General features: G+C 50.6%; 1 protein-coding gene across 1 annotated transcript; it reads left to right on the top strand.

Moving 5' to 3' along the window:
• The first annotated feature begins 3318 nt into the window (after nucleotides 1-3318).
• Nucleotides 3319-11921, top strand: JAZF1 (JAZF zinc finger 1). The gene is made up of 3 exons (XM_010148851.1): nucleotides 3319-3337; nucleotides 4752-4921; nucleotides 11479-11921. Exons 1-3 carry the CDS (start codon nucleotides 3319-3321, stop codon nucleotides 11653-11655), a joined length of 366 nt encoding a protein of 121 aa, XP_010147153.1. The 3' UTR covers nucleotides 11656-11921.
• The last annotated feature ends 121 nt before the right edge of the window (nucleotides 11922-12042 follow it).

Raw genomic sequence — 12042 nt, 5'->3', positions numbered from 1 at the left:
GAAAGGAAGAGCTCATAATGTTCTTGATCAGAGGTCAAGGTAGATCGTGTACGTTGTAGTGGCGCACACAGCTTGTGCTGGTTTTCATAAGCTCTGTCTTTCTTTATATTTCAAGGCACAGTATACAAGTCTTTAGATTTAAGAAGTGACATAACTACAAATGTCATGCACCTGCTCAAACCAGGAGTCACTCAAAGTTGAGGGAAAAAACCCTCTGTAAATCTCACAGTGGAATGAATTCGCTCATGCAAGAGGCAGAATTTGTCTTGGCTACAGTGGTGTGAATACTGGAAACCCCGGAAAGATAAAAGATAAGGCTCCAGATTTTCAGCGGTGTGACTGGGATGTTGTCTGTTGCAGAATGTCAAACCATGAACTCTCCGTAAAACACTTCTGCACTATGACTTCATCTACTGGAAGAAGAAAAAGTAGTAGATGGGCATTCAAGAGGCGAGGTCTTTGCTGCAACTCGGCTTTTCATCGCACTGCAAACGCTGCTGAGCACGCAGGCAGTGATCATAATCCCTTCTCGTGCCTGTGTTTGCTTCTGGCAGATAAACAGCTGGGATGCAGGCAGCCTGCTCACTTGGGATGGGCTGTGTTTAAAGGCAGCAGAAAAACTAAAAGAGACACAACTAGCCGGAATACTGGTGACCCTGTATGTGTTCTGCCAGCGGTGCCTGGTGATGTCCGCCTCAAGGCCGTGCCCGCCTGCAGCCCACCTCCCCTTCGAGGAGCAGTGGCATTGCCTCAGCATGGAAAAATCCAGGAAAAAAACCCCAACAAACTAGCATTCTTTCCTTGCCTTCGTTTTGTTTCACGTTTTCATCTGCTGGGGGCAGCACAGATGAAGGGAGCCTTTTGGCAGGGCCGCTGGCATGAGGAGAGGGAAGACGGCTTTGTGGGCTGGGAGCGAGGGAATACTGCACGTGAGGGCAGGGACAGTGTTAGGAAGATGTTACTGAGTCATTTGGACGGTAAATCGTTGGGTTTAGGTTGGACTGAGGTAGAACTGTGTAGTGTCTCTGTATGAGAGCCAGATGATGACGCTGGGTACGGTAGAAAGCTACGAGCTGGCTAGCAAGGAGCCCCAGACAGGGCATTGGCCGGAGGAGAGGGATGGGAAAGGCAGTTTGCTGGCTGTTGTAGAGCTAGCGTTTAGTTATGGTAATAATACTGTGTGTCTGCACATCGCCTTGCTGAAAGCACATGCTTCCCTGGGACCCTTTCCCCGCCAGATACTTAGACGCCTCATCCTAGAGAAATACGTGTTGTTGACCTTGAGGGGAGCTTTTTGCTGTTCAGACTTGGGAAGCCTAATTCCGATAGTTTTCCTTTGAGTACGGGATGATGAGAAACAGTAAGGCCGTTAGTACGGGTGCTCGGTGCCCCGGGAGGGCAGTGTGCCCCAGCACAGCGTCCTGTTTTCCATGTGGATGGCAGCATCCAAGCAAAGATCAGCGAGCCAGCTCTCTCGGAGCTCTCTTAGGATGTACTGCGGATCCTTGTCCAGGTCACGCAGTTGTTACGCCCTGGAGCAGGCCATAGGTTAGCTGCAAAGGTGCTTAATTTTTCCTTTTCTTTTTCCTTTGAAAAAGTAAATATTTACATTTATTATCGTGAAGCACCAACCGAGTTTATGCCGATCAAAGTGCGCTGCGGTGCGCTTCCCTTCAGCCCACTGCTGGTCCCCTGGCAAGCCGCCTGACGCAGCCGCCAGCTCCGGTTCCAGCCTGTACACCTGACGTGTAGCTGAGGGCCAGGGACTCCCGCTCGGCGTGGGAAAGGCTTCGCGAAGCCAACGGCCTCGGCCTTGCAGTACTTAATTAAAATACCTCATCTAGGGGCTGTTTATTGTGGCAGCGCCAACCTGTGTGTTGTGCCTGTCGTTTCCCCTCTTCCCCCCCCTCCCCGCTCTGATGTGTTGCATGCAAGCCGTGAGGCACCGCATGGGTTGCTGCTCTCAGACACTGACAACGGAGGAAATTAAATTCTGAGGCGGAATCAGTTAAAAGCCTGACTAAATCAGTGTTGTTTTTCTATGGCAACTGAAACAACATAATCATTTAAAGGATAACTTTTTATTGCTAGTGAATTTTTTTCAAGACAGTAAGTTTTTTGTGTTTTGTTTATACCAGGAGCCTCTTAAATACATTGGGGGGGTTAATTTTTTTTTTTTTTTTTTTTTTTAAGAGAGTACAAGCAATTGAGTTTATTAGGACACTCAGATAAAAGCAGTGACAAACTGCAGCTCCAGCTTTGTATAAAGTAATATGCCTTTCAGGGACTTGCCACTATTGGTGTTAGTGCTTTGTGCAAGAAGAAATACATGTTTACATGGTCACTCACACTTGAAAAAGGTCATTACACTGGTAAAATCCATAGTGACAAGTCTGGATTTAAATACTTAAGACAATGGAGCATTTGCTTATGAACTTTCTTGCATTTTTATTCCGGTTAGCTGATTAAAAGGAAACCCTAAGGATGGTCTGACCTCACGGGTGCTTACGGACACGTTGTGGTTTCTTCTGGCTCCCTCTCCTTCAACATGTGTACCTGTACATGAAGCACGGGCAAAAGATGTCACAGAACTGGGTCTTACTGTACAGAGTTGTTGGAAAAATCAAAAGGATGGCCCTGAAAATACAAGAAAACCTATGGAAATGCATAATTGCCACTTCTCCCCACTGGTCCTGTGCATCTTTTCCCTTCTATACCGTGTTGCATCGTACCTTCTGTAGCGCACCGAGCGTTGCTGTGTGGGAGTATGCTCCTTGTTGTCACTAGAAGTAGTGATATCCTCGGTAGGTGTCATCCAGTCTCAAGTGATGCTTTCTTTGGGAGGACAAAATCCTACTGGGGAGGAAATCACCCCCTCTTAGGGGGGGCTTACAGGGAGGGGGATTATAATGGCAGAAATTGTTGGTATTGCTGCTTGGAATTGTGGTGTATTTTCTCATCCTGTGAGTGCATATGTGTATTTACGATAGGGTTTTCTGTTGCGTTTGCTTAAAAAAAAAAACCACTGAGCTAGAAAGCTTGCAATGAACAGCTTGAGGAATTTTTTCCATCAAGATACAATCAAGGGCAGGAAATCGTAGAAGCAGAGTTGTGGTTTTGCCTCCATTTTTTTTACTAGTTAATTAAACTATAACAACTCTTAACTTCATTTTAGGTTAACTGTTCCTAGAGTTCAGAAATATTTGAAGAGGTCAATAATGCTTTCTTTGGCTTTGGCTCATTCGGTGCGGGACAGGGAGTCGCAGGCAGCAGGGCAGAGTTTTCCAGATGTGCTGCAGAGCGTGTGTGCGTGCGCGCATGTCGACAGTTGTTGCCGGTGGGAAACCATCCATCTTCCCTCATCTGCGCACCACCCCGTTCGGGTGAAAACCACAGGAAAAAAACGTGGATGGCCTGACATCTGTAAGTGAGCTTACAGCAACGGATTAAAGCTCCGGCGCCCAGAGTCCTTGCAGCTACCAGTTGACATGCGTTCGTACTTGGTGAGGGAGGGGTGCCGAGTGCGAGCAAGAGTACCGGGGGAGGGGGAATCCGAAGGGGAACATTTGAGAGGATAGGTGTACGCAAAAAACCAAACCAGCCCGGAGACCCCGTAGTACAGTGCAGCATGGGTTCTCCCGGTGACGTTGGAAGTGCTGTGTGGCATCTGTCCGCGTCTCCTCCTGCTCGGAGGCGTGCGCTCAGAGGGCATGTGAGGGAAGCCAGCAGAACCGTGCAAGTGTCACATAATTGTCTTTAATAACGGGAGCGATTCCAGCACTCGCAGCCAAACTGGCTTTCAGCAGAAGGGATAAAATTTAGCAGAGCTGGGAAAGGGAAAGAAGAGAGGGGAGGGGAGACACAGCACCACCTCCTGCTGCCACCACAGAAGCCTCCCTCAGCTTTCCCTCTCTCCCTCTGTGCATATATTTTCCTTTTAATCAGCCGGGGCTCTTCCCTCCCCTGCCCTTTTTTTTTTTAATTATTTTTTTAAACCCTATTTTTATAGTTGGAATTCTGCTTTCCTAATTTCTCGTTTCACATTTAACTTCTTCATTAATAGTCACTGCGATTAAAAATCATCAACAAACCCCGCGCCAGCTGCTCGCACGGCTGTCGCAGCGTATCTGGAACACGCTGTGGTCTGTTCAGGGCAGCCACACAATGCAGTTTATCCCCACACCTGAGGGAATGAATTTCACAACTGTAATTGCTACAATATAATTCTTATTAATGTTGTGCTATAATTCCTATTAATTCCAAAGGGCTAGTAAATGCATTAGGACTTGTCAACATATTATTTTACACTCTTTATGATCTGTAGAATTACGCTCTTCAGTATTGTATTGCATAAAGAAAAGCCTTAAAATCAGCTTTAATTGCGGGGGTAGGGGGAAACCACATTTTCTGTTGGGACTCTGGGAAAGAAGGAAGGGTCCTGGTGTTTGAGGAGGAATGAAACTGCATTTTAAAATCAGGCCTTTGAACTTTCTGTGCCGCCCAGTTAACAGTTTATGAAGATGTATTAATAATGCCTGTCTGGGTTATTAGAAAAAGAAGCAGTGGTGGCTTTATGAAGGAATAAATAACTATAAGAAAGATAGGTTTATAAAATTAAAAATAACTGTCTTGCAGCAAGGACAGAAGTGGGGAAATTACAAGTCATTGTAACTGATGTAATAAATGCAGAATGTGTTATCTTGCTGTGCTCTTATTTATTCTTGTTTTATCTCCCTGCCCTGCTTTTCTAGGTAGTGAGTATGATGAGGAGGAAGTGGACTATGAAGAATCAGACAGTGATGAGTCCTGGACTACAGAAAGTGCTATCAGCTCTGAAGCTATCCTTAGTTCCATGTGCATGAACGGAGGGGATGAGAAACCTTTTGCCTGTCCCGTTCCTGGATGTAAAAAGAGATACAAGGTAAGCAGCAGTAAAAGGGAGAGAAGGTACGTGGTAGTGCAGGCCTGCCTTCTTGCCTGCAGATGTAGTGGAGCAGGAAAAAAAGGCCTCTCAAAGCAATTTGTACCTTTCCCGTTTAACAGACTTTTCACATTTATTTTTGGGGTATTTCAGCAAAGTACATGCTTTATTCACTGGTTTCCTCTCAAGCGCAGCCAAGATACCAGTTTTACAAAGGATGTAGCCTTCTGCATCCCTGTCTGCAAAGAGAGATTACATGTAGTGACTCTTTGGCTTTACACGTTTTAACCAGCTTTCGATTATTTAGACAAGTTAACTGCAGAATGCAGGAGGTGCTACCAGCAAAATAATCTCTCGGGTCTCCTTCAGAGTCACTAAATTAAAAGCTTCTGCCCATCAGTGCCAGAATTAATTACTTCTGCTTAACTGCTAGAGATGCTGCCTCTCCTTCAGCGAGACCGTGCCCGGGGTGCTTTTCCTGGTAAGGGTGATGTGGCGGTGGTTAACGTTTGCCAAGTCGGAGGTCGCCTCAAGAAGGCAGAGCCTTGGAGAAATTCTGGCATCCTTCTGTCCTGGGTCCGAGTCCCCGTCGCCCCTCTGCACAGCTGTCAGCCCGTCTGGCCCCGCATGCAGGGCTTGCATCCCTCTGCGTGACATGCTGGGAAACAATCCCCCCTGCCCCTTTTTAATTACTCTCCATCACGACACATTTCTGTCTGTTTATGGGAGTGAAATAGCTTCAGCTCTGAACCTTGAGCTGGCTGGTATAGAATGTGCCGGGACTTTGTGAGGACAGGAGTGAGTACTGCTTCACACACGTGGGTGGAGGGACGGATGAAATGGTACTGCACAGCTTGGGCTGCACAGCACGGTACTCTGTAGTCGGCGGAATTTGGGAACAGGAGTAGCACGTTGGCATAGTTCCTCAATAATTTTCAAAGTTTTTGCACTGAGTACTGGGAAATCCAACCACTGACCTATCGCTGTCGCCTCGAAAAAGCGAGGGTGGTTGGGTTGGGTTTTTACTAGTTTTGTTTTTTGGCTTCTCCTTTGAATCAGTGCAAAGCAGGGACTTAAAATTTTGAGAACAGGAGTATGAGAGAGAAATACAGGAGGACCAATAACATTTGAGATAAAACAGTCTCGGTGATGGGGCAGCTCTTCTGGGCGGGGTCGGCTCCTGTAGCAGCAATTCACGGGACTGGGATTCCTGACGAGATCAGTTAATACTGACAGTACTCCAGTCAACTGTGAGCAAGAAAGCAGTGTGCTCCTTTATTAGTGACAGGCAAGTCTGGTTTTTGCAGAGATGAGCTTTAATGACGCATTAGTTACTCTCTTCAGTACGGGAAGGACCGCATGCCAGGCAGGCTCGGAGCAGAGGGCAAGTTTGCCAGTACTGCTTCACAGATATGCCCCCGATGCTCACAGCGATACTTTTCTCATGTGTGGCAGAAGCTGGGCCAGACGAAGGGTGTAGTATAAAAGCTAAATCCCCAGCTCAGGAAGCAAACAAGCCATGGTGATTGTTAGAAGTCAGAGTGCCCACAGGGCATCTATGCATTGCAGAAAACACTCCCTTAATGGCAAGGGCTAGAAGGAGAACCCTGTAATTTGCTATATCCTGTCTGTGCTCTGTTTGACTGCCAGCCCCCTCCCTTTATTGCCCAGACAAGCAAGCTGTTGTGCCTGCTGCTGTTCTCTCGCTACCCGGATGCATGGGGACCCTCTGACGGACAGCATGTACACCCTTCATGTTACAACAGGCGGGCAGGGAACGAATTAACGACCCCTGGAGAGGCTGACAGACAGAGAGCAGCAGCAAATAAAAAGTGCTGAGTTCTCAGAGCCTCACCTCTGTTCAGTCCTGATACGAAAACACGTTTCCTTAAACTCTGCCTCACCTCGCTGCTCTTTTCTGTGGCCCCTGTTTCCTCCCTTTTTTCTTTTCAGCCTATTTATTTTTTCTTTTTTCATTTTTATCTTTGTTTCCTTCCTTTTAGCTTTGTGTCAGCTGCGTTGCCTTGTTTCCCCTTCATCTCCCTTCTGCTTAACCCCCCTCCTCTGATGAATTATTTGTGGAGTCTGGGTAGGGAGTCCTGTGATCAAAGCCCTGGGATTTTCTGGTGGGCACTGGATAATCACAGTCAGGGCTGTAAAACAATTATAGTGCTCCAAACAGGAACACGGACACGCACGCACAGTAATTGCCAGGCGCGCTTTACGGCTGAGAAAGGATGCATTCCTTCGGGGAGCGAGGAGGAAAGGAGGATATACACAGTTTTCTTTTGTCTGGCCGTAGGTGACGTACGTTTGAGAGGCAGGAATGTTATTTTTAGATGCGGTATTTGTGTTAGAGCACTGCTTAAAGGACTCAGTAGGGATGGGGCTCCTTTTTGCAAACAATGCACAAGGATAAAAGATGGCCTTCTGCACTGAAAAGCCATTATGGAAAGGTAAATAAGACAAGAATGAGTACAGCAAATACTCCCAAGGAACAGGCTAGGGCGGACAACAGAAGCTGTAGTGCAAACATGTTTGTGCACCAGCCCAGATGAGTATCAGAAGACCCTCCTGGCCCCTGGCCCAGCTGCTGCCCGTTGGCCATTTTCCATAGGCAGCGCAGTAGGAGTGAGTCAGGAACATCTAGGTGTTCTTCAGGAGCTGCCTTTTTAAGACATAAAATTGCTTGCTTATGATAGGTGTCAGCACTTGGTGTGGTGTGGCACAGATTTCCTGAGGCTTCACTACATGCCACCTGCAGGAACTCAGGTGTGCATTTCGGAAGGTGGCATTTGGTTTTCCCTCTATTGAATCCCACCTGTGTGTGCCAGTGATTTGGTCTCTAGCTCTGGAGAAGGATACTCAAAATGTGTGTGTGATGTAGGTAAACTTACTCAGGCAACTTCCAAAGAGCAGATGAAGTTTGATATGTAACAGAATCATAGAATGGTTTGGGTTGGAAGGGACCTTAAAGACCATCCAGTTCCAACCCCCCTGCCATGGGCAGGGACACCCTCCATGAGACCAGGTTGCTCAAAGCCTCATCCAGCCTGGCCTTGAAGACAGCCAGGGATGGGGCATCCACACACACACCACACACACACACCCTCCCCACCCCCCAAATAATCCATATACGCTACTATAAAGCAAGCCCTTTGTTATCCGTTTCAATTATTCTGGCTTGTGCCAATAGAGTAAGAACAGACCAACGTGTGTCCCTGTGCACCAAACGCGGCTTCTGTGCGCGGCTGCTTTTTGGCCTTGGAGAAGCGGGACCTTCAGAGAACGCCAAGGCATCGGGCTCGTCTGTCTGGCAGGGGGTGGGCCGAGGCTCCTCGGGCCTTGGGGAAACCCTCGGGAAGGCTGATCTAAGAGCAGTGAGACTCGGCAGAGCTCAAAGTGGGAGAGTATTGAAGTGAGAGACAGGAAAGAAAGGAATATCCTAGAAAGAAAGGAGCCAGAGCTTGCACATTGAGCAAAGGGGAACGACCCGCAAAGGAAACTTGAGGAGGAACAGCCTTGAGATGCAAAAATGTACACGATGCACCAATCGGAAACAAAAAGCCCTCCCAAGACATCCTTGTTCGGAAGGGGTGGCAAGCTCTCTGCCGTGCCATGGCTTCCCAAGTCCTGCCCTGCGAGGGGCCCAGCTCAGCAAGTGTCCTCGTGTCCGTGCAAACCGGGTAGTGCCAGTCTAAACTTCTCTGTCTCCTCCTGATCTGCTCCCGGGTTAATAATTGTTTCCTCCCGGTCTCGGAGCGCCCTTCTGTACTGCACCTTCTTCCTCAGCCATCTGTGAGGGTGAACGCTGAGCAGCCCAAAGAACCAGGGCAGTAAAGCGTGGTTGGAGTCTGGCAGGGGCTTTGCCGTGCCTCAGCAAACGGCCTGGACAGACAGCGGCACGTTTGCCTTACGGCAGCCGGGAAAGCGCCGCAGGGTCGGCTGTAACTCCGACAGCGCTCTCCTTCGGCCAGGAGCACGGGTCACGGTCACACCAGCTCCTTGTGCGCTGCAGGGGTTACCACCTTCCAGGCCTTCCACCGCCCAGTTCATTCCACGCAGGTTTCTGGCTTAGCGTTTCCCTCTTTTTTTTTCTGCCTGGAAGTACTTTTGCCCCTTCGAAGCACGTGGTGTACCTGAGGCTGGGTGGATCGTTGAAGTAATCCGGATCGGGAGAGGAGTACCATTGGCGTGGAATGGCGAGGATATTGGTTGCAGGCTTTCAGCGCCTGCAGCAAGTGGTCTAAAAGCACCTTCTAGCGATGCCTTACCAAAATGAGAAGTCTGAGAAGGTTTCTGTGGTTTCCAGGGTAGATGGAGGTTCGGGGAGAGCGCAGTGTTTACGACTGCACTGCGGTCGTGGAAGCGCAGCACGTCACCCCCGGATTTTCCCGTAAGCAGGTCCTGAATGCTACGTAGGTGTTGACAGGTGCCTTCCGACAGCTCTGATGCCACCCAGCAACGCCCCCTCGCCCTGCGGGCGCTTGAGCTTGTAGCTGTGAGCAAAACCATCTGAAAGCTGCCAGAGGGTCTGGGCTGGCTCGCAGGGCGTTCGCTTGCCGACTCGCGAGGGCGGTCCGTAGCTCTGATGTGCTTGTCCGGTGGCACAGCGCTCTGCCTCCTCCGCACACCCTTCACCCAGGTAACGGGCACTGCAGGCCCGTGTCCGCCTGTCGGGGCTGTGCTGGAGGCGGAGGAGTCTCGACTCCACATCCCAGACAATGGCAGTTTGCAACTCCGAGGATTCAGTGCCTGGATGCTCTAGGGGAGAGAAGCAGGAATCGAGGGGCAGAGCAGTTGCCCAGCTGACATGCAGTAAAGAGTGACGGCCCTTTTACGCCGGGGAACACCGTGGCTGTGTGAGGCACCAGGCAGCTTCTCTTCCATGACACTCCTCCCTTCCGTCCCGATGGGAGCTGGAAGTTCCTCGTGCCTCTCCTTCCTGCCGCTGTGACCTGTGGCTGGAGCAGGGCGGTGGAGGGCAGCACGCTGGGGACTGTCCCTCGCCAGAGCAGGACGTGACACGTGAGGTTCCAGCTTGGAAGGAGCTGGATTAGGAGACAGGGCAGAGAAAGGGAAGCGCTGGCGAGGGAGGGGTATGGAAGACGTTAACCCGCTGCCTTGGGCGTGTGTAGAGTCTTCTGAAGCGTTCGGGGCCGTAGCTCCGCGCTCTTCGCTGAAGGCTTCTTTTGCCGTGGTGTTTTTAAACGAACCGTCTGACGTCTCATTGTGGTGAGTCCCACGCTGGAGCCCCCACGGGCTGCACGTTGGTGGAACGGAACTTGCTGCTTACAAAGAGCTGAGGGGACTTTGGGTACGTTCAGCAAAGACAAACGCCCCGAGACTTTTAATTTAGTGGGTTAATTAATGTCCTTGCTGTTAATTGGTTTGGGCTGTTTAAGAGAGTTTTTAAAACAGCCCCAAGATACATAACTTGAAACTCTGGGGAGGGCAGAGCCTCAGAGCTGTACCTTGTCACCAACTGTCTTGGCATCCTTCTGGCTCCTGGGGGCAGCTCCAGCAAAAGACATTTTGCCTTATCCAAAAATCCAGGCTCTTCTAGCGGAAGCAGGTACGAGAGACCCCAGTAGGACAGACCCTCCCCAAAGCAGTCTCACACGCTGGTGAGACCACAACAGCCTCTTGGGCTTTTGCCGGAAGGCTGGGAGGAGGAGGACAGGGCAGGGTTTGGAGTTAGGGTTACGATGGCTCCTGGTTCGCGTCACGGAGGCGCCGCCTGTTTCCCGGCTGCGCCGGCGCGGGGGAGGCGGGTCGCGGCGCTGGTTCTGTCCTCTCTCCAAGCAGCGGCGGAGATCAGCTCTCCCGGATTAGCTGCAGCGTATTCCCACACAATAGCTATTTGGAAGGCGGCTTCCTTGGATCATTTTCCGAGTGCCTTGTGCAGCTCCCAGTTGGGCGTTGCCCACCGTTAATTCTTGGGAGGCAGCGTGTGAACTCCCAGGGTTTGCTGGTGCCTGCAGCCATCTGGAGAAACGATAAACCCCACGGGGGGCTTCGGCTTTCCTGTGCGTGTTCTCTGCCTGCCTGTGAACGAGCCCCTGCCTAATGTTTGCCAACGCCACGGGAAGATCGAGAAGGGTCGGGAAGCAATGAACATCCGGGTGTGAGCCCATGGAATGGTCTATTTTTGGGCAGTGCCAGGGGCAGTTGGGACTATCCAGGCAGCCCGACCTCGCGCATTAGACCCACCCAGGCTCTCCGTCCCCTCATCGGCCTCTGCCTGCCTGTGAACGAGCCCCTGCCTAATGTTTGCCAACGCCACGGGAAGATCGAGAAGGGTCGGGAAGCAATGAACATCCGGGTGTGAGCCCATGGAATGGTCTATTTTTGGGCAGTGCCAGGGGCAGTTGGGACTATCCAGGCAGCCCGACCTCGCGCATTAGACCCACCCAGGCTCTCCGTCCCCTCATCGGCCCACCGCGCGTGACCACCCCGCGCGGGAGCTCCTGCCACCGCGCTGATGGATCTTTAACCAGAAACCCGGGCCGCGATCGGGCCGCTTGACCCCTAACGCTCGACTCTCTCCCCCACAGAACGTAAACGGCATCAAGTACCACGCCAAGAACGGCCACAGAACGCAAATCCGCGTACGCAAACCCTTCAAGTGTCGCTGCGGGAAGAGTTACAAGACAGCTCAGGGCCTGCGGCACCACACAATCAACTTCCACCCCCCCGTGTCTGCCGAGATTATCAGGAAGATGCAGCAATAACGCGCTGGTCACAGACGTGCCAAGAAACCCTCACCAGCAGTTGCTGATTCCGAGAACAGCCGCCTTTTTCAGGGGAAGCGCTCAGCAACCCTTTCGACGACGACGACGATTAACTGCATGCTTTAAGATTTTCTGTAATTTTGGAATGATGTTATCTTTGTAGAGTTAATGATTTTGTACATTTGCACATGTAATCATCATACCCATTTCCATTACTTTTGAGATAAGGTGCTATAAAGGCTGTAGGTCCTTCAGAACATTTTTCTCCAAAACAGAGAAGATTTGGGGGGGGAGGGGCGCGGTGCGTACGGAGCCGTCCCGAGGTGTCGCGCAGGAGCGGGAGGAGCAGCGCTCGGCCCTGACGGCCCTGCCAGACCTGAAGGTGAG

The sequence above is a fragment of the Eurypyga helias genome, unplaced genomic scaffold (genome assembly GCF_000690775.1).
Source record: "Eurypyga helias isolate BGI_N326 unplaced genomic scaffold, ASM69077v1 scaffold6003, whole genome shotgun sequence".
Taxonomy (NCBI): Eukaryota; Metazoa; Chordata; class Aves; order Eurypygiformes; family Eurypygidae; genus Eurypyga; species Eurypyga helias.
This window is presented reverse-complemented; position numbering and strand designations above follow the sequence as displayed.